This window comes from Theropithecus gelada, chromosome 9 (genome assembly GCF_003255815.1).
Source record: "Theropithecus gelada isolate Dixy chromosome 9, Tgel_1.0, whole genome shotgun sequence".
NCBI classification, from domain to species: domain Eukaryota; kingdom Metazoa; phylum Chordata; class Mammalia; order Primates; family Cercopithecidae; genus Theropithecus; species Theropithecus gelada.
In genome coordinates this window covers 56,735,834-56,758,984 of record NC_037677.1, presented here as the reverse complement: position 1 = coordinate 56,758,984, position 23,151 = coordinate 56,735,834, and the positions used below count along the sequence as shown (strand labels likewise).

The 23,151-nt window shown below is 43.9% G+C and overlaps 1 protein-coding gene across 50 annotated transcripts in view; it reads right to left on the bottom strand.

The window, feature by feature from the left end:
- KCNMA1 (potassium calcium-activated channel subfamily M alpha 1) overlaps positions 1-23,151 on the bottom strand; it is a 755,234-nt gene that overhangs the window by 355,893 nt on the left and 376,190 nt on the right. For all 50 annotated transcript variants that reach the window (XR_003121084.1, XM_025395822.1, XM_025395829.1 and 47 more), the window contains one exon: positions 15,401-15,462. Coding sequence is in view for 48 of the 50 variants with exons in the window: in XM_025395822.1 (XP_025251607.1) it covers positions 15,401-15,462 (62 nt within the window). In the remaining 2 variants the exon portion in view is untranslated. The remainder of the gene's footprint in view (positions 1-15,400; positions 15,463-23,151) is intronic.

The following is a 23,151-nucleotide window of genomic DNA, read 5'->3' as shown; positions in this document are numbered from 1 at the left end:
TGGTGCAGGCTTTGGGTCACATGGTATCCATCCACCTCCAGGGGAGCAGGGGACTGAGGCTGGCCATGAGGGCAATCATTCAAGTTTACATGATCTGGTCCCAGTAAAAACTTTGAACTCTGAGGCCCAGATGAGCTTTCTTTCTTTCTATTTTTTTTTTTTTTTTTTTGAGAAGGAGTCTTGCTCAGTTGCCCAGGCTGGTGTGCAGCGGTGCAATCTCGGCTCGCTGCAAGTTCCACCTCCTGGGTTCATGCCATTCTCCTTCCTCAGCCTCCCGAGTAGCCGGGACTACAGGCACTCGCCACTGCGCCTGGTTAATTTTTTTAAAAATTTTTTTGTATTTTTAGTAGAGACGGGGTTTCACCATGTTAGCCAGGATGGTCTCAATCTCATGACCTCATGATCCACCCACCTCGGACTCCCAAAGTGCTGGGATTACAGACGTGAGCCACCACGCCTGGTCCTAGGTGAGCTTTCTTGATTGACAATACTCCTTGCATGTAGTCACACATTGATGCTGGGAGGTAACATGATCCATGACTCCACATGGAGGAGATAATGAAAGCACCGAATTTGGATCTTTCCCAGACTCTGCCCTATACACTTTGTCCTTTGGCTGATTTTAATCTATATCTTTTCCCTGTAATAAATCGTAACCGTGAGTATAATAGCCTTCAGTGAGCTCTGCAGTCCTATGCATTATCGAACCTGAAGGTGACTTGGGGAACGTGCCAAACCTGCAGTTGATGTCAGAGGGAGGATGGTCTTGGGGACTGCTCACCCCATGTCCCTCTTCTGCAGCATCCAACTTCTACCTATGCCTTGGGACCCAACTCTAGCCTGCTGTCCTCCCTTACAGTTCCCTGGATTACTGCAACCAGCGAGTATGCTGGCTTCTACACTAAAAGCTAGTGTTTCTCAAACACTTTTTAGCAAATTCCACAGTAAGAAACAGAGTTGACATCACAAATCAGTACACACATACATTTATACAGTACATATATGGATCTATATATGTAATGGAAACAAAAGTTTTATAAAATCAAACTGAACTTCTCTAGCTATATTTCCATCTTGGGCTGATCAACCTCGTATTTTATTTATTTATGCATGTACTGTTAGAGACAAGGTACCACTCTGTTTCCTAGACTGATCTCAAACTCTTGGCCTCAAGCCATACTCTTGACTCAGCTTCCTGAGTAGCTGGGATTATAGGTACCAGCCACCATGCCCAGCTATGTCATCTTTTTTAAATGTTTGTTTTTCCTTTCACAAACCATTAATGAGTTGAGATTGCAGTTTTCAGAAGCACAGGTCTTGTCCATTATACTGATAATTGATATCTTTACTGCCTTACAATACATCATATTTTGTTTCTTAACTTCACTGTGTTTATATCTTGTCTCTCTCAAGACCTGATTAAAAGTTTCAAAATAAACCTCAAAAAGAACAATACCAATAACATCTAATACCTTTTTTGGTCATGTTCAAGCTGGGCACTGTTCTAAGAGCCGTTCCATGCAGTGTCTAATTGTTTCCACACACTACTGTCAGGTAGGTATTATCCACCATGACATCTCTCACCACCACTTTCACCCCATGTGACAAAGGAAAGACTTAATAGTTTGGAAAGGTTAGAAGGCTTGCCCAAGACAGCTACAAAATAGTAGAGCCAACTAAGCCAAGAAGGTCTGGTCTGATTCCAAACCCTGGTGTTCACCACTAGGCTCTTTCCTCTCTACTTTCTTTTTCCAAAATTACTTTTTAAAGACAGGGTCTCACTCTCACTCAGGCTGGAACACAGTGGTGCAATCAGGGCTCACTTCTGCCTGAAACTCCTGTACTGAAGCCATCCTCCCACCTCAGTCTCTTGAGTGGCTGAGACTATAGGCATATACCACCATGACCAGCTAATTTTTAAAATATTTTCTTTAGAGACAGGGCCTCACTATGTTGCCCAGGCTGGTCTTGAACTCCTGGGCTCAAGTGATCCTCTTACCTCATGCGAGCCACCATGCCCAGCTACCTTCCCACCCATTTTAATTCCCCGCCAGAGCTGCCCAGCAGACCTCTTTGCCCCAGAGTGGAAAGGGCGCAGATGACAAATATGAATATACAATTCTGGCCCAATGGGTTCAAAGAGGAGGGAGTTGGCAATGTTTCCTCTTCGGCCAGCACTCTTTTCAAGCAGAGCTCTGTGACCTTCTGCCCGAAGGCAGCGCTCTCAGGCCTGTCTGTTACGGTTCCCCTCACTCATCTCAGGAGAGTCTCCGTCCAGAATGCCAGGCACCCCTGCCTGCCTTCCCACTGCCTCGCCCTCCCTGCACCAATTAAACTGTCACAGTCGGCTGGCTTGGAGGCAGGTGAGGTCAGGAAGAAATCTAAAGGAAGCTGGGAATTCAGATGAGATGAGGCCTCCTTGTGCTGAAGCTCCTCTTCTGTTTTCTGTTAAACTGGTCTGAAGACTGATTGGATGAGCCCATAGAGATCCCTGGCGACTCTCTACACTCACCCTTGTACAGAAGTGGCAGCTGTTTGCATCTGTTTGGGCTCCCAGTGGTCCTTAGTTCCTGGTGCAACAGCAGTGGGTCTCACGTGGAATGATTTTGGCTGCAGATTGTTTGCATTCTGGAATCACTGCCTAAGGAGGAATTTGCCCTCTACAAACAAGTGCTAACCCACAATACATAAGAGAAGCAAATCAAAGAGCTAATAGACACATCTTGTCTTACCTACCCCTTTTAGTGTGGCCTGGTATTGGAGGAAGAGGTAGGAAGCCTAGGGCCTCCCTCCCAGAGTTTCCTTAGCATCACCTGACATTGTTGAGATTTCGAATGCATTGCAGGTTAAGGGACACTTGATCAAGAAGGGAAACGTTCACTTAGACATGTTTTGTATGCCATGAGGGGAAAAGTTCCCAGTCAACCTCGGCTTAACCTTCGGGTTTGAAGATGGCCCTCTGTCAGTCATGTGATCTTCATGGCAGAAGAAACAGCAATGAATGAGCAGATGAATCCATCTTAAAAGAACAGAAATCCTTAGTTTGGGTTTTATGGACCAACTTTCGGGTACTTGGTAGGCAAAATTTTTGTAGCTTTCATCCAATTCCCAAATGAGTGTTTGACCTATAAAAGAACCAGCACCAGTCTACATGGTAATATACATACATTGCCTTCTATAATTTTACTTGGTGTAGCTGCCAAATCTTACTCATTCATGCTTACTCCAAGCATAAGCACATGTGTGCACACAGAAACACAGCCGCCAAATGCACCCTCCTCGTCTACTCCTCAGCCTCACCTTGTACCTGATAACAGATTGTGCTCAAAGGCACTGGAAGACCACATGGCTGCCTGGAGCACGTTTCAATTATTAACGCTGCTCTTTAGAAGCCTTGCCTTATTATTTCTATTCATGCTATTATGAAGAGGGCAAACTCCTTAATGCACTCCTCTGCCACTTCCTCCCGCTGCTAGAGGAAAAGCACATGCTAGGTAGAGTCATCTAATAGCATCCACGTTATTTTCACCTCTGTACACTGTCCCTGCAGTTCTCTCTAGGGCCTCAAGATCAATTGTATCTCAAACTGGGCCATGGGTTCATTTTCTGCATTTTCTGGCATGGAGTGAGGGTAGGGGGTGTGTGGAAATGCCAGTTCTCAAATTACAAGATGGCAGGTCTCTGTACGGGTGTGATTAGCAACATGAAATAGGTATCCTTGTTAAGGACAACTGCCTTCAGTAGATTCCAACAGCGGAGGTCCTGGAGCCCTACCTACAGTTTCTTCCTGAGAGTGTCCTGACAGGTGAAAGGTGGTGTGAGTATCTTCCATGAGGAAAACAGACTGATGAGGCAGCTCTACTGAAACGGCAGTTGATATTAATGGGGCCATCTGTTTCCTACTTTGAAAATATCTGAGCTGTAGGCTCAGATGCTACCTATCACTAACTGCCATTTAAAAGGGTAAGGCATGAAAAAGGGTAAGGACAGTGATGAAGTTGTAGCCTAGACTTGGGACCATGTCTCGGGGAAACAGTCTAGGTATGCCTCCGATTTTGTTTTGGAAGGGACCGTACCGTAAGAATTTCATCAGTAAATATTAAATACAATGCTCAGCAAATTGTGAACTTTAGGGTTCGTGAAAACTAAAGCCAGGATTTATCCATGTCAACCTGTATCTTATACCCGCATATGCTAGAAACTAAATCAAGTTTCTTATAACGTGCCCATTTAGCTAAGTGAGTCAGAGGATAGTTTCCAATAATTACTAACACTTATACACTTAGTATAATCAACTCTTCTTTGGTCAAGTTAATATCCTGGCAGAACAGACAGATTTGGGCCTCTCTTCTTATAAAAAAAAGAATCTGACAATTTAAGGGGCATATGTTCACTTCCATTTATGTCCTGGAAAATACGCCCTGTGACTTAGCAACCGTGTTTTAAAAGCTCTTGCAGTTCTTAAACAAACAGAGTGTATGTTTATGAGGTTCTAACGACGTTATTTTCAGAGATGATGTAGAGCTAGTGATATGTAGCTCTGGGGCTTACAGTAAGTTGTGGATGATTTATTGGTGTGGCATACAGTATTTGCCTCGAGAAAAGTGGAAATTTAACTAAGCAGTGTTTGAAAATGTGTTAGATGGCAAAAAACCCGGGGCACCCTGAGACCAAAGGCTTCCCATCTTAGACAGAGAAGGGGTCCTTTCTGGGAGATGGAGGAGCAAGGGTTAAGAACGCTTCCTGGCACTCAGGGAGCACAGCCAATTCAAGACCAGAAAGACAGACAGTTTAGAATAGAGGCTGAAAACAGGAGGCCCAAATCGGGCCTGCAGAGGTGTTTTGCTTGGACTGCAAGTACTTTAAGAGTTTTGGACTTGAGGCCAATATTTTAAAATTGGAGATTCAACATAAAATCCAGTATTCTCTCTCCTCTTTGAAACACAAGAAGATCTGGCCACAAGAGCGTGCATTTCTTCATAGGAACAATCAGCTGGACCTGGGAAGCCCCTTTAGGTGAGGCTTCAGCTCTCATCGCAGTCCTCACCAGATCCGCCTCACTCATTTCCAACGTCTGCCCTTCCCTGTCCAGCTGAATTTACAAACTTCTGATGAAGAAAATGTTATTTTGTACTGTCGCGCTCTCAGCAAACAGATCTCTTAAACCAGTAAGACTCATTGTCAGATAAAAGAATGAAAAAGGCACATGGTTTTCCAAAACGTGGGAGAGAAGCAAGATTATTAAGTTGTCTTAATATTTTTGTTGTATGCATTGTTTTGAATGCTGGGTTGCCAAAGTTCATATTCCCCAAAGCCAAGTTATCAGACAGGGCTTAAAATAAAATGCTTATTTTTATTTTCTCATTCGAAACAATTAGACCACATCGAAGGGGTGTAGTGTAAGGCGACTGTCTCTGAGTACATTTTCTTATCTATGAAAATTTCCAGAAGGATCGAGCTGTCAGAAAGGTAGAAATAGAGTCAATTTCTCCAGCAGGGAGTGCGGGCACAGTGCCTGAGGCCACTGTACTTATGGGATACAAAAAAGTCTAAATTTTAACTTCTTTAAAATCAGAAAAAAATAAATATAATAATCATAAATGACAAATAATAATAACGAACCCAGGCTGGGCACAGTGGCTTATGCCTGCAATCCCAACACTTTGGGAGGCTGAGGTGGGAGGATTACTTGAGCACAGGAGCTTGAAATCGGTCTGGGCAACGCAGTGAGACCCCATCTCTACAATAATTTTTTTAAAATTAGCTGGGCATGATGGTGCCCACCTGTAGTCCCAGCTACTCTGAAAGCTGAAGCAAGAAGATTACTTGAGCCCTGGAGGCAGAGGTTGTTGTGAGCCATGATTACACCACTGCACTCCAGTCTGGGCAAGAGTGAGACCCTGTCTCAAAAAAAAAAAAAACAAATTAGCCAGCCATGGTGGTGCATTCCTGTAATCCCAACTACTCAGGAGGCTGAGACTGAAGGATCACTTGAGCCAAAGAAGTCAAGGTTACAGTGAGCTATGATCATGTCAGTACATTTCAGCCTAGGTGACAGAGTGAGACTGTGTCTCTAAAAATAATAATAACAATAGTAAATCCAGCCTGGATTATATTCATTCGTATATCAATGCCACTGCAAAATATAATATTTAATATTCTTATGGAAGAATTGGCTCAATAAGGCCAACGTCCCTAGAGCCCATGGAAATCACAGCATGGAGTGGCAAATGCTGGTCTTCAGACCAACATGCATGTCCACGCTGCGGCTTGTTTGCGAGTAGCACAAGCTCATTTTACTGCCGACTCTCCTCCCCATCATACCCCTGTGATGCTCTGTATGTGCCAAGTTTGTAACAAGGCCCCTGTAAAGCACATCGCACACTGACCTCAGTTTCAAAAAGATGGAGTGGATGCCATTCAGACACTTCTGGAAATTTCCAAATAAAAATTTCCGAGAGTTTTAATCATCTACCATTGGACAACCGGTATTACTGCCACTGGATAGAGTCTGCTTCTCTGATTATTTTATGCCATCCCTGAAGCATTCTCAACCCCCTAATCTCAGTGGCTGATTTTAAGGCAAGGTTTTGCTTGACTTAGCGTACACCGAAAATCACAAAGCCCGAGTACAGGCCATAATGAGAGTCTCCTCCTGTGGACTCCTAGAGTTGGGGGCAGACTGAGTTTTCTGTCTATTCAACTCAAAATCTCCCCTAGAGCCAAAACATGTTATAGCATCCAGCTATCTTTTCAACCCCTCAACCTTCAGTACTTACTGTGTGCAATGCTCGTATTAGTCATTGATATATTGCTTAGTGATGCCTTACTCATTCCTGTTTTGCTATCTTATTTTTCCTGTGTATATGGCTGGACTTCCTGCCCCTTTTAAAAATATGTATAATTTAAAAGATATAGCATTATACATAAGTACTCAAAATTCCCCAGTACCTAGCAAAATGCCTTATACACAGTTTGTACTCAGTGGAGAGCTATTATCTGATTGGTACCTTTAAGGCCACAGGTACACAGACAGCTCTCAGTCTCATCTCTGCTACTGTGATGAGCCTGGTGGCCAATTCCCCCATGCTCTGCTTCTCCACTTAATTTTTAGGCAGGACATGATTGTTTCCTACACACACACGCACACACACACACAAACACACTCTTTCTCTCTCTCTCTTCTCCCAAATTCTATGAACAAAGACACATGCATCAAAAAGTCCCAAGGGCATTGTTGCTTTGAGAGTTCTATTTTTAAGCCACAAATGACTCATCACCAACCAGGGTCTACCCAAAACTACATGTGTCAGGCTGTCAGGTCAAGACAAGGGGTAAAAGACAAGGAAGAGGTCACATCTCCTCCAGCCCATGAACCCCATGATAAAGCTGTAAAAGCTGCCACCACTCCACACACCACACCCCACCCCTGCCACAGTTGTGTTAGGCACAAGCACTGTCCCTGTGTTTGGATTAAACTGTTCTGAGCTATAACATTTCGCTCCAGCTGGCTCCTATCCTGATCTCTCAGCAGTCTCTGAATGCGTGTCAACCTGTGACTATAGGGAGAGGCCCAGTGCCATGTGACAGGGAGGAGATGCAGCCCTCTTGTGGTATACACTCAGGCTTGTTGTAGAGGTCAGAAGTAACTAGTGGGTCTGAAAGGGAATGCATTTCTTCATTTGCCCTGAAACAATTATTCTTTTAAAAAGAATAAGGGAGGGCTAAGAAAGTGCCAGATTGTCCAAAGCATTCTTTTTAAGTTCTGGAGAATGGTGAGAAGGGAAGAAATAATTCATTCTAATTTTGGAAGGCAAAGTAGATAGGGATGTATAGACATAGATATCAGATAGTGTTTCCACAGGGGAAACAAATGAGCAACTAGACAAAATGTCCTCAAAAGTTATGCATAACAAATTCCAAACAGGCCAAAACAATGTGTTCAGCTCTTCAATGTATTCAGCCCTGTGTTACCCTTCCACAGTGGAGCTGAACTCTTAACTCTTACCCATCCCCACCTCCATGCTGAAATAGTACAGAAAAAGAGGGAGACAGTGGGGAGGGAGAGAGAGAGATTAGTAGGAGGGTCATAAAATCAAGGAATTCAAGGCCTCTTACCAATGAGGATGAAATAAACTAATCCCATGCAGCCACCTGACTGGATTTTATCTTTTCCACCTGGGATTATCTTTGTTCTTTCCCATGGCCCTGAAGTTTCCCCCATGACAAGGGCCTGGAGGTCCAGAATTTGCATAAAAAGACAATATATGCTTTGCTATTCAATGAGTAGGTTATCATGTCTTTGTTCATTTTTGTATTTAGTAGAAATAACCCAGGAGATCAAGTAGAAAAGGACAGAGAAGAACTCTGTCTTCCAGCTCCAGCTCTGCCCCTGGCTGGTCAGATGACCTTGAGGAGGTCCCTCACCCTCATTCCTCAGGAAAGGATGCTGAGGCACAGGGAACGGTGGCACCAGTTGGGATCCAATGCCTCTTTCACTCTAATACTATATTCTACAGTTGTCTTTTGTGGCAGACCTGAAAGGTTCAGCTCAGTCTTCCCGCCCTTTCCTAGCATAGTCCCTGATTTGCCCAGTGAAATGTCAAAGATAAGCAGTTCCCTTAATGCTTCTAGATGCCATTGCCTACGATGCCTAGGTTCTACTTGTGCAACGAGCAATAAGCAAAGAAGACAAGATTTCCTCACCAATGTGGAAGGGAGAAGGAGGAAGGGCGCTAATGCTTTCAACTTTGACGTAAATAAAACCAATCTGTTTGACAAGCAAAGAACAGATCCTGTCCCCCGAATCTGCCCATATGGAGACAAGGACATATATAGAAGTTGACTGTGTTCCTTGGCATACTCTCTACCTGTCTTCTCTACAGGCTTTCACTCGGTTCATGAACAAATGGCAATGTGGAAGGTTAGATGAGCTAGGAAGACTGAGTTAGAGTTACTCCCGTATCAGAGCACCAAGTGTTGCTATTAAAGGCTAAATTCTGAAGGGGGACAAGGACTTCCCATTGGAGTTATTTACAGCCTCTTTGCCCTGAAGGCATCTTGTCTTCCACCATCCCTCAGTGGGCTCGGCTCCTCCACCATCTGACATTCCATTCTTTCAACAGCTGCTGGCTCTCCTGTTGTGTTCCCTTCACAGATGTGCAGTGCCGTTCTGAACATCCTGCCCTTGAACTTTCCCTACCCATAATTTTCCAAACCAAAGCCTAGCAATAAAAATGTCAGTGAGGGATGGAGAAAATTGGGGGGAGTATTTTAAAAGGGAAAAAAAACAGGGAGACGCTTTGCACACACAGTGATTTGTGTTGACTTCTTCAACAAAGGTTAAATGTATGCCGTGACTTCTCAAAAAGGGCACGAAGGCAGAGAGCTGGATCTAATTTTCCAGAACACTACCTAGAAAGGCTGTGCTCCATAAAGGAACTGGTTACAGAGTAAGCTGGTGAGCTTCTTTCTCTATGTCATGGGCTGCCCACCTGGTCACGCTGCAGGATGAGGTGCACTAAAGGGGATAGTGAAAGCTGGAATGCATAGTCCTTTACAGTTTAAAATGCACTGTCATGAATGGGATGGGGTCTGTGCTGGCCTCACAGCTCTTGCAGGCGCCTGTCTTGGGGCTGAGCACAGAAGAGGCAGTGGGTCTGCACCTGTGCCTAGTCAGTTTGAACAAGGCTGGAGAAGGAAGCCAGATACTTTATGTCATTTCAAAGAACTCCATCCTATGTGGCTTCTGTTCTTTGGGGCCAAATTTTCCTGAAGTCCATTAGTTTGATAATGCCAACTCTCTAGGCATATAGATATTGCACAACATAATGCAAAACTATAACCAATCAACTAATTCTGTAACTCTTTAAAAGAGACAAAAATGTATCTCATGGGGAAACAGCATTTCTCATATCTATTTCACTATGCCAAATCACAGGGACAGACTAGGTAAGGCTAGGAAGGCCAAAGAGTCTTTCTACTTGGAAAGACACTCCTAGGTGGTAGAAACTCATGAGGAACAATCAACTCTCCTTGTTCTTTGTTCATTTGATCCTATTCCATTGCAAAATGCTGCCACTCCACTGAGATAACAGAGAAGTCGGTCGCATTACGCCATTATTAGGAAGGACTGAATCAAGGCCCAAACAGACATCAGACAGCACCTGATCCAGGGCAGTGTCTTACGTGGAAGACCTGTGATAGGAGCCTCCTACGTACCCACAACTGCACACTTGGTTCTCAGGGTGAGAAATGGAGAAAGGGAGAACAAAAGAGAAAACAAGACCAATGCATTGGCAGGATGAGGTGAGGCAACTTCCCTTTCTTGCAACATCTCATTAAACCCCATCAGTTACTTCCACAATCTGGAAATTTACTTCTTGACACTTAGAAGAGAGATGGCTTTAGAATGAGCCGTGCTGGAATCTAATCCTGGTTCTACTGCTTACTAGCTACATGGCTTGGGCTATGTCTGCAGCTTCAGCCTCCTCATCTGTAAAGTGGGAATAGTAATACCTACCCTAAGAAGTTGTTAGGGGAATTCAATGAGGTTGTATGTGCTATTTTTGGTAAAGTGCCTTGCTCTGTAGCTCACAGACAGCACATAATCAGTGAACGTTAGTTCCCTCCAACAACTTGCCCTCGCTTCCCTTTTGAAAGAGAATTTCTAGGCCAAGGGATGAGAGGCCAGGCTATGTGAAGACTGGAGTGAGAGAAACTACTGGGCGACTAACCAGTTCTGCTAAAGCTCTGGGCATCCCCAATACATCAACAGTGCCAGTTTTATTTTCAGAGACTATGAAAACAATCTGGTCAATTTCTATCACAATCTTAAAGATAGTTTTCCTTAACCATAAGCAATTTTACTGCCTGGAAAATACACAGCATTGTCACATTTGAAGGTGTTTCAAACTAATAAATGAAGACAAAATGAATAAATGGGTGAGTGGATGCAAAAGTAAAATTTTAAAAGACTAGGGAGAAGCCATTTTCCAAATGTAACCCCACTGTTGCCTTGGCAATTGGGCCCTTGGGTGAGATGCTCTACAAAATGTGTGCTGCTGTTCCCTCCTCCTTCCTAACGTCTATATCCCCAAAACAGCAGTGCTGATACCAGAAGCCAAGAGCAAAGACTGGCAAAATCAGCAAGCGCCCCCATTGTGTGCCGGCCATTTTGGAGCAGATCAAGTCATTAAGGAAAAATTTCACAAAGTATAACCTTTCAGCTTTACTCCGTGAACAGCAGGTAGCTTCCCTTTCAGAGACAAGAGCCTGCATTGAAGTCACCAGTGAGCAGGACTTGACCTTCATTTTCAGTATACGCAGCATTAAATATTCATAATCCACGTAACCGTAGCATAAGAAGTAGCAGCGTTTAAACATGAATCAAAGGAATAAATATCTTCACACATGTGAGTCATCCTTTCCCAGAATGCCCCTGGTAAAAATGCAAATACCCAGAGCTCTGGGCCTCTGTCTCTTCCAACTTTCTTTTGAAATTCTGAAAGCAACAGAGACTGCTGCATTATGCAATCCATGAATCTCGCTCTCATGCTGACACTGGTGGGTCTTTGTTTTTTTTTCCTTATCTGTTAGATAAGAATTGCTGTTCTTGTGTCAAAGGGAGGAAATAGACAAGGATGGAAGCAGCAACGGTGACATTAGCACCCACAGGGTGTCTGCAGGCACTCTTGACTTGGTTGTACAATTTCTAAAAAATCTTTGCTTCACAAGGATCAGAATGTGTGGGAGAACAGGGTCGGCGTAGGTGGCAGGAGACATCAGAATTAGGAGCTAAAGTGACATGTGACATAAATTGGGCAGGAGTCCTTTTAAAAAGAATGAAAAAGAAAGGGAGCTTTTTGTACACAATCCACCTTGTATGGCTAATTGGAGCTTTGGGGAGATGGTGTGTGGAGGGCTCAATGCTTGTCTGTGCTTGTTAAGGCACTAACGTGATGTCTGACCAAAGACTTGGTCCAGAGACATCTTCGTCTGCTTGGCTGTTTCTAGAGAGTCTACTGCTGGGATTATAAAGCACAATTTTAATAAGGTTTAATGTAATTATCTTTGTTTTCAATTCCAGGAGCTCTGAGGACAATCTGTCTTAGCTAGATAGTAATCACTTGAGGCCACACAAATGAGTCTTCCCTCACAATCACTCTAGGATCATTAAGACCAGACCCAAAGAAAACGCCCTATGCTGGGATCTGTCTTTGCCTAATGGCCAAAAATGAAAGTTGTGCAGCTGTCTTTGGAAGTGACTTATCCATCACCTCTGGGTAGTAAAAAGAGCTTTGAAAGGTTAAAAAGACCATAAACCCACCAATGATGACATTTCTCTGAGCTGTATTACTCATCTGCTAATGCACAGAAGTAAAATAACCACCTAGCCTGCTTGTCCACTTGCACAACTGGAGCTGACCTGCCTTGAGACATAGCTGGTCCAGCAGACCACGGGAGCCTGTTTTATACATTAATCGGCATTCCTCGCACTTTTCAAAGGGCTGGGTGCAGAGAGCCTGGAATCTTAGAGAGCCTGGAATCTCAAACTTGTGCTACAGGACAGTCCTCAGCATTCTGTAGGAGAGGGGCAGCTCTGGCTAAAATTCACTGAGACAAGCCATTTCACTCATGTCTGTTGGTTTAGATTCACTTGTGGGAAAGCCTATAGACCATCCCCTAGTTTATTTATCTGAAGGGTGTAAATACTAACTACAATTCATCTGGAGAATTCTGGGTGCTTTTTTTCCAGGGTGAAGGTTTAATATAACTTCCACGAGAAGTTTAAAGCTGTCTTTCCAAAATATCCAGATGGCCAGCCAAACCACGAATGTGTAAAACTGGTAACAGTTTTGAATGAAAGGCATGGATTTTAAGAATGTACATTCTACTTTCTCACTTTATTTCCATTTGCATTCTATATGTGGATAGAATTTCATTTTTTTTCTCATTCACTAAGCTTGATTATAGTTTTTTAATAGGTTTCACTGTGTTTTATTCTTGGAAATCTATGGACTTATCATAGAGATGGCTTTAGAGATTCTACACTAATTCTCCCCCAAACTTAAACTGAGCTTGCTTGCTGTCTTTCCCAAGGAAGATGGAAAACTCCCTTGTGCTGAATCCACTGATTGGGCCTGCCACCGGACAGAATCTTCAAATATGGTCTCAGAACCAAATGAAGTCATGAAAATGAAAAGTTTCTATATAAATAACCAGAAAGTCTTCTTATAAACAAAGCCTTGCTATGCCAAACCACATAGTTTAGCAACAGAGATGCCGGGATGAGGCTAGGACAGTCCTCAGGCAGAATGGGAATAGCCTTGTTTCTAACCTTATCGGCATTTTTGCCAGGAAAAGGTGAGGACAGGACTGAAGTTCCATCCTTGGGACAGACTATTTGCAAGTTCATAAAAGAAACCGGAATCAGACAGGCCTCCCAGTGCTGTCTTCCCCAAGGCCTAGAAGGATCATAATTAAAGCCAAAGGACATTGAGATGGTGTAGGACATTAGGGGAAGAGGGTATGCATTGGGGAATTTCATTCCTCTTCATCTTCTCACATGGAAATGGAGAACACCAGGATCCACAGAACAAAAGACTGCCTCACAGTAGACTGTAAAAAAAGACACAATCCAAATCCATCTAAAGAGCATTTTATTTCTGAAAAATACAGAGGGACAAAAGGTTAAAAAAATAAAAAAACGAAAAGGGAAGGAAGGTGCTGGCTGAGGCATCTGGGCCTCTAACCCATCAACACACTCACCTCCACATTAGGGTTTTCTCTCTCTGGGGCACACAAGCTACAAGCCCAAACCTCTTTCCTGAGTCTCAGCATGGAAGTTGGCAGGGTCTACACCCCACGACACGTGAGAACACCCCTGGAGAGAGATTGGAGAAATAAGACCAGGGGCTTTAGAGGATCTTCAGTTCAATACAAATAGGGTCCAGAATCATTAAGAGTAAATATTAAAAAGGGGGCTTACCTTCAATGACATGCCAATGGGAGTCTTCCAAACTTAAACAAGCTCTTCTCTTTCTTGGCTCAGGAGAGTTGATGGAGGGAGCATGTGGAATCTTGTCTCCCGACAGCATTGAAAGGACTCTCCATCTGAGATGGGTGAGGGCAGCCCAGCCTCGCACATGGGGATGGGCTGAAGGCCCTCTGATAGGCTTAGACTTGGCTGATTCCCAGAGACAGGTTATTAAAGGAGATGTTTTCTTTATTTTCCCTGACTGACATTTTGGCCTCTGCACCCAAATGCACAAAATCCTTGGCCGGCGACCAGATGGCTCTGAGAAATTCTGAGTTTAGCTGTGCATGAAATTACCACCATCCCAAGCCACAGGAAAGGAGCACTAAGCTCAGAATTCAGGCACATCAGAGTCTGAGCCAACAGGCACACCAGGGAGGTTTCCTAATATCAAAGTCTAGTAGCCAACCATACCAGAGATAGAGTTAAAGTTCAAAACACTCACACAGTGGACAATAAGGGCAACAAGCTCAAGGCCACTGTCACCAGAGTGGCCAAGTTCACGCCACAACAGAAAATGAGTTAGACTCCAGCTCATTTCCCTGATGCTGTCAACTTCATGATTGCAATGGTATAGGTGGAACAAATTATTTCCTCAGGATTGGCACCTGCAGGAATCAGGGCAGAACTGGCTGCAACGTTGCAGTTCTAGTCTGTGCCCTCTTCATCCTTCTGCAAGGTCTTTATCATCTGTCACCCAGGCTCACCCTGAAGCACCAGTCCATTCAGCTGGCACCCAAGGAGTCTGCATGAGTGTCTACTCTAGACGTCCTCAAATGGTCACGGGCCTCCACCTCTGGGGGTCATCATGAACTCCTCCATCCATCTCCTTACCTTCACAAGTCAAGAAGCACCAGCATGCAATGCTTCAGCTGAATACCCGGTTGGCAGGTGAAAGGATAGCACCATGCTTTCTAAGCTGACCTCCAGTAAGATCAAAGCATTGGAAACCCAACTGAGAAAAGGATCCTACAACCATGGCAAGAATGGCTCAGACCCTCATCTGTGGGAAACTGTCACCCTCCCAGAAGTTGCAAATTCCCATCAAGTCATCTTACCCACTTGACATCTTCAATTCAAATACATCATCAAGAAACAGCTCTTTAAAAATAAGTAATACCCAGCAAGAAGACTCGACCTCAGATACCTCACCCTCCTATGCCAGCATACTTAAAGTAGCCTTCCTTCTCAGAACTTTCTTTCCCGTTTAGAAAATCAGCACAGTGTAGCCCTAGCTTCCTCCAAAATCTTCTGCACTTAGAAGGTCTGGCAAAGGTTGGTGTTAAGGTAAATAAATGGATCAACATAAAGGCTTATGATTTTTTATGAAACAAGGGCAAGAAAGTATATTTGAATACTCACTTTGACGAATCTATGAAGTATATTACAAGTGCACCGATGCTGAGAGCAAAGACTAAGACAACCTGCAAAAGAAGAGGAAAACGCCATCACTTCAGAGTTGGACCTCAGGATGTTTGGGTTTTTTGACACATGCAGAAGCAGCTTTGAAATATGGTGCCCATTGCTCTCGGTGACCTGCTTGGAAATCTCACCCCCATCCCCAGCCCCCCATTACTGCCTCACGGTTGGCTCCTCATATGGCAATGAGCAGCAACCTCGCTCCTTGCCAATAGGGGTCAGGGTAGCCTTTTATATCTCAGGGCACTGGGTTTTTATCTGGCCCTGTTATCTCAAAGTTCAGCTTCTATGCAATTGAAGTTGATAAACTTCAGTGGGAAAAGAGCAGGTGAAAATTTAAGGTGACACAATTTTTCATATTATTTGTAGTCTAGGATCTGCAGGAACTCCAATAGAGGAATGTCAACTTTAACAGCTTCATTGAGGCATAATTTACATACCACAATATTCGCCCATTTAAAAAGTACAATTCATCAATGACTTTAGTAAATCTACTAAGTTATGCAACCATCACTGTAATCCAGTTTCAGAACACTTTCATTATCCCAGGAAGATCCCTCATGCCTGTTAAATCAATCCCCTTTCCCATCGCCGAGCCCCAGACCACATTAATCTACTTTCTGTCTCTACACAAGAGATACCAATTTGAAGAGCACAAATTTGCTCGTACAAATGTCCACGTGTGTATGTGTGTACATACATAAAGATATATTCACTGCATGTATGATCCATATGATTATAACACTTCTGAAATACTTAGGAGAACAGTTTAGGTTCAGGAAGTCAATTAGGCCATCCATTAGGCCAGTTATGTGACAATTCTTGTCCTACTTTACACTTTTCACTCAAAATTAATCTCCATGGATGGAAGACAGTTTTGGCATCTCCTTCAGTGGATACCTGTCATGCTAAGGTCCATCGAATGAATATGTAGCAGATTAGGCTGACACCGACACTTCTGTCCTCACTACACATCCTACTTTCTTTAATCTTTCACAGAGGAGACTATTAATGCAAATAAAGCATAGTGAGAAATAAAGAAGATGCTTTCAGCCAACAATTAAGCCTGAGAACAAAAAGTAAGCACCACCATTACACACAATGCCTGGCTGCTAGGTCAACCTTTCAGGTATGCTAATACTCTGAAGAGACTGCAAGTTGAAGGGCATTGGAAGTCACTCTCCTCAGTGTCCACCTATTGACATCTCTCAGGCCTTGGCTGGTGGGTAGAGAGGAATCCCAATTGATGTAAAGACTAAGTATGATCAAGCTGTGTGTGTGTGTTTGTGCCTGTGTATGAGAGACAGAATCTATCTCTCTTACACACACACACACGCACACACACACACCTGTATTTTGTATGTGTGCCAGAGCGGCTGACAGAAAATGAAGTCTGCATGAGATACTCATTTAAAGCATTGCAAAACTCCATGGAGCTCCTGGGGCGGAATGGTGGCTTGCACAGTCCAGAAAATGACCATTAAAAACAAATGGACACTGTAAAATGAATATGCAGTTTAATAGCAACTGATAAAATCTCCATATAAAGGGAGGTGCTAAAACAATACACCACTGAGGTTTATTTCATTCGGCCATTTTTTTTAAAAAAACTAAAACATGCTCCAATTGAACGCTGCAGTCTATCAGTAATTATCATCTGCCCAGCACTAATCCCTCTTAGCTGCCTCACCTCAGCCCCTCCCTTCACACACATTCATTCATATGTTCCTTTCAAAGGTACACACAAAAACAAGCAAACAAAAACATGAGCAGGCCTCCGACTTTTCCTCTATTATCTAAAGAAGGCAGCAAAACAAAGAGCTTAAGATTAATTTTGATCTGTGCTGCTATTTCTGAGGCATAAGCAGTTAGATCCTGGCCCTGACCTCATTCTCAAAAAGCTGCAAAGAGAAGGGGTGTGGCCAGAACCCAGGAGAAGGGCCTCTTCTCCATTCATAAACAGCTGATTTAAGACTAATCCCTGTCCATTTGGCTCCCTGTGTGTGTATCTGTGAATGCTGAGCATCTGTCAGAGCTGGCTATATAGGCCTAGGCCACCCAAAGCCACTGTTGCAGAAAAGGATAGGAAACAAGTCCTTGCAAATGGCCTCTACATCATTCTGTAAGGAACTCGAAATCTAAGAGCCCTGCAATGGCAATGTTGTCGCAGCATCCAGATGTCCAACACAGCTGATACTAACTTGCTCCAGCTGCCTCCACTTGCAGTCGGTGATGGGGACTAATGCGTTCCTTATTCAAGCAAACAAGCCAGTGACAGGAGGAAGGCAGGAATCTTGCTGCCCTCTGAAGATGAAAACTCAAATATCAGCATCTCTCTGATAGCGTAAGAGGGGGAAGAAATCCAGGAGGGAAATGAACTCCACAGCTCCCTGGCCCTGAAGATTCTGTTGAATGGATATGCACTTGGGTCCACGTGTTCAGCTGGAAAGCCAGTGAGATACAGGATAGGCAAAATGCCCCAAGATGTACCATAAAATGCTCCCTGGGGAGATGCTGTGCTTCCCAGTATTAAGGTAACTGTGCATGTAGTCTTGAAACTTGCTAAATGCCTCTTTATCATGTCAGGCTCGATCACATTGTCAGCCCAGATCCAGGTGCTGCAGAAAACACATCAACACTTTGGATGTGGCCATGAAAACAGAATCCCCATCACAGACTTGTCTTCTCTAGGCCCCTAGCAAAGCCACCTTAGAAGTGTCAGTTTAGTCTCTCTTTCTCTATCTGTCTAACAAATCCTCATTGTCTGAGAACTCCAAGTTTGAAAACACAAAATGATTACATTTTAGTGTACATGGTAATGGTAATATTATAAAGCACCCCAAACAGTCATCTAAGTATTTAAGATATGCTATACATAAGGCCCAAGAATAACAGAAGATGGAAGGCCACTTGGAGTCATGAAATATACTCTTTCTTTTTTAGACAGAGTCTCGTTCTGTCGCCCAGTCTGGAGTGCAGTGGCGCAATCTCAATTCACTGCAACCTCTGCCTCCCAGGTTCAAGCAATTATCTTGCCTCAGCACCTCCCGAGTAGCTGGGACTACAGGCGCCTGCCACCATACCCAGCTAATTTTTTTGTATTTTTAGTAGAGAGGGGGTTTCACCATGTTGGCCAGGCTGGTCTCAAACTCCTGACCTCAAGTGAGCCACCTGCCTCGGCCTCCCCAAGTGTTGGGATTACAGGCATGAGCCACTGCACCTGGCAAAATATACTCTTCTTTATAGAGTCGTTCTTACATAGATTAATCCCACGCTATTATGTAATTAGTGATAAATCATATAATACAGGTTTAGCCAATACAAAATGAACTATTGCCTAGATGGATCATTAGTAACTGGGTAAGGGTAGGAAAAGTAGGGCTCTTATCTCAATATCCTCTCCTTTCCCAAAATGTCCTTCTTTCTACATAGTAACACTACTCTAATATCTCTTCATGAAGGAGTGGGGCCATTGGGAATCCTTTTGTGAGCTTTTATAGTTTCAGGGACAAGGAGGACAGAAGCCCAAGGGACATGGTAAAATGAGGCCAAGGAAAGCACAGTACCCCAGAAAGCAAAGCATCCCTGCCCTACAGCAGCTAAGTCATAGAATAAGAAATAACCAAACATGTAACAAAGCATTGTCCCACAGAAGGGCTTGGGGGCAGCAGTCTGATACACAGATAATTTGAGCATTGCCTCTCAGGGTACTTCTGCTAACTTGCTTGAGAGCCTGTCCTGCTTGCTAAACGTGCCATAGTCTGAGCTCAACAAATCACCTCAGCCACCTTGGACAGTATGAACTGTCACCTTTTCAGATTTACTGAAAACACCCATATGCTGTGTGGTGATGTTGAGTACTTAGTGTGCCAGATTCCTAAAAACAAAAGCAATTTGATAAATGTCACTGAAACAATGGTGCTTTGAGTCATCTATTTTCAAAACTCCAAGATCAAACAAGACATGTGTTTGCACAAAAGAATGCCAGGAACACACACACACACTGTATTTTTTTTTTTTTTTTTTTAAGGGCAGGGTGCAGTAGCTCATGCTTGTAATTCCAGCACTTTGGGAGGTCATGGCAAGCGGATCACTTGAGGCCAGGAGTTCTAGACCAGCCTAGCCAACACAGTGAAACCCTGGCTTTACCAAAAAATACAAAAAATTAGCATTTGTGGTGGTGCTCACCTGTAGTTGCAGCTACTTGGGAAGTTGAAGCAGGAGAGAATCACCTGAACCCTGGAGGCAGAGGTTGCAGTGAGCCAGGAGTGTGCCACTGCACTCCAGCCTGGACAACAGAGTGAGACTCTGTCTCCAAAAAAAAAAAAAAAAAGGGGGGCCGGGCGCGGTGGCTCACACCTGTAATTGCAGCACTTTGGGAGGCCGAGGTGGGGGGATCACAAGGTCAGGAGTTTGAGACCAGCCTGGCCAACATGGTGAAACCCTGTCTCTACTGAAAGTATAAAAAGTTAGCCAGGCATGGTGGTGCTTGCCTGTATTCCCAGCTACTCAGGAGCCTGAGGCAGAAGAATCTCTTGAACCTGGGAGGCAGAGGTTCAGTTAGCCGAGATTGTGCCACTGCAATCCAGCCTGGGCAACAGAGCGAGACTCTGTCTCCAAAAAAAAAAAGTCTGTCCCTAACACCTGATGCAAAGAAGAAGCCTAGTGCAAAATGGGGAGGAGAGAGGGAAAGTCCACAGCCATCTCACTAGATGAAAATCGCTGCGGGCCATGAAGATCTTTCAAATGTCTGACAAAATTTATGAAAATTCATGAAAATGGAAAATAGTAAAGCCAAGCATAGACTATTCCCCCTCAGGTGATGGAGCACTTCAGGAAAAAGGCAGATTCGGTGATGTGAGTATAGAGGTGACTGAGTCAGGAAAGCTGGCTCTTAGAGACGTTTCCTGTTCTAGAACCTGGGCTGGAGTTGCTGCGATTAGGTCCATATGCTTTCAGCGGGTGTGTGAGGCATCATGGCCTTGGGAGGCAGATTCAGAGCCCAGGCTCACAAAGGTGGCTACCACCAGAATCCAGTCTCCTGAGGAGTTTCCTTCCAAAGCAGAGATGCCCTCATCCCACCCGAGGACCAGCAAATCATGAGCTGGGGGAGGGGAAGTCTGGGCACCTCTTTTTAACAAGCTGCTCCAGTGAATCTGACATGTGACCAAGAATGGGAGTCACTGAATTAAAGCCATTAGGAGAAACCACTTAGCTCAAGTCAGAGATTAATTTACAAATGTCGCTTTAACAATTAGCCCATTAGAACATATGTATGAGGCCTGCAGGCTTAGAGAATCGTGCTAGGAGTACTAGAAAAAGTACAGAGAGGAGGATGAATTAATTCTCTCCTGAGCACGTTTTACACATTCTTCTCAGCTCACAGCAGAACAAATGACCCTAATTAATGATTCTGCATGTTTGATCAGGGTTTAGCTGCCTACTGACAGCAGAGACCCTTCTCAGAAAATGGACAATTCTCTATATATGATCCCAAAAGCATAGGACTTTTTAAATTGAAGTATATAATTTACATATAATAAAATCCACTATATTAAAAAATACAATTTGGGAGGCCAAGGCTAAAAGATAGCTTGAGCCCAGGAGTTCAAGACCAGTCTGGGCAACATAGAGAGACCCTATCTCTACAGAAAAACTTTAAAAAAATTATCCAGGCATGGTAGCACATGCCTATAATCCCAGCTCCTCCAGAGGGTGAGTCAGGAGGATCGCTTGAGCCTGGGAGGTTGAAGCTGCAGTTGAGCTGTGATCAAACCACTGCACTCCAACCTGGGTGACAAGGAAGACCCTGTCTCACACACACAAAAAAGAAAAAACAGACGTGAGCACTCCCAAGGCAAAACAATCTGGAGACATTTTTTTTTTTTTTTGAGAGATAATATCATTCCAACATCTAAATTATAATGTTTTTGGCCTGGTGAATTTATTAATAACAATGCCAACAAACATTTATTGAACATCTATGCACAAGGGCCAGAGTGAGAGACAGAGAAATGCAAAACTAAAACAGTTAAGTCAGGCCTTTAAATTACTCAGGAGTCCCTTCTGAATGTAAGAAGTACTACACATATCAATAGTTATCTCCAGGATGTCAAGGAAGGATCAGATTAGGCAGAGAAGCAGCACCAACCTCATTGCAGACTCCCAAAGTGGAAGGGGGAGAGAAAGGGAGAACTGGAAAACCAAGGAAGAAGGAAGAAGAATTTTTGACATTCCAAGTTCACCTGGCTGTCCTAGGAAAGGATAGACACCAGTGATATGGTTTGACTGTGTCGCCACCCAAATCTCATCGTGAATTGTAGCTCTCACAATTCCCATGTGTTGTGTCAGGGACCCGGTGGGAGGTAATTGAATCATGGGGGCGGGTCTTTCCCCTGCTGTTCTTGTGATAGTGAATAAGTCTCACAAGATCAGATGGTTTTATAAAGGGGTGTTTCCCTGCACAAGCTCTCTCTCTTCCCTCCTGCCATGTAAGATGTGAGTTGCTCCTCCTTGCCTTCCACCATGATTGTTAGGCCTCCCCAGCCACATGGAACTGTGAGTTCATTAAACCTCTTTTTCTTTATAAATTACACAGTATTGGGTATGTCTTTATCAGCAGTGTGAAAACAGACTAGTACAACCAGGCACACAGGATGAGTGATGTGGGGAAGGAAGAGCACAGGACACAGAAGACCTGGGTGTGAATCTCCACTCTGCCCCTATAAGCAACATGCTCTTAAGCACATCACTTAATCTCTCTGGGACTCAGTTTTCCCAATCTGTGAAATAAGGAGATCGAAACAGATGATTATGACATGGGACCTTGGTAGAAACTAAAAACTTTTGGCTTGAAAAGGTAGCCCTCACTTATGCTAACTGTAAACCATGTATGTGTAAGTCTGATTGAACATGCTGACAATATGCCTGTCCCTAAATCTGTATGCAAGAGGCTTGTTTCATAAGATCACAAGAGTAAACTCCATGGACACTCAGATTCATAGTTTGTGTTTCCAGAAGCACAATCAATTGCTCATGCAGAATGTCATCCCACAAAACTAACACAAGACATAGAAGGGCCGTAGATTAGCTCTCTCCTGAGTCTGGGTCTTAGCTCTGCCATCACTACAGAAAACTGAGTGGTGGTCTGACCCATCCCCTCCCTCTCCTTGCCTCTGTGAGCTTTGAAAAGCCCATGCTTTTGCAGGCTTTACCCCTCCAGAAACTCAGACTGAGTATCAGTGTTTTCCTAAGGGAAAAAGAAAAGGATTTTTTTCTCTTTACAGTTTAGCAAGTATAATTTATATGTTCTTGTCATTCCTAAGTCATGAATGGTTCTCTTTAGAAGAAGATATAGGCGAGGTACGGTGGCTCACGCCTGTAATCCCAACACTTTGGGAGGCTGAGGTGGGTGGATCACTTGAGGTCAGGAGTTCAAGACCAGCCTGGCCAATATGGTGAAACCCCATCTCTACTAAAAATACAAAAATTAGCTGAGTGTGGTGGCATGTGCCTGTAATCCCAGCTACTCAGGAGACTGAGGCAGGAGAATTGCTTGAACCTAGGAAGCAGGGGTTTCAGCAAGCCGAGATAATGCCACTGCACTCCAGCCTGGGCAACAGAGCAAGACTCGGTCTGAAAAGAAAACAAAAAAACATGTCTCCTTGCCCGGCGTGTTGGCTCACGCCTGCTGG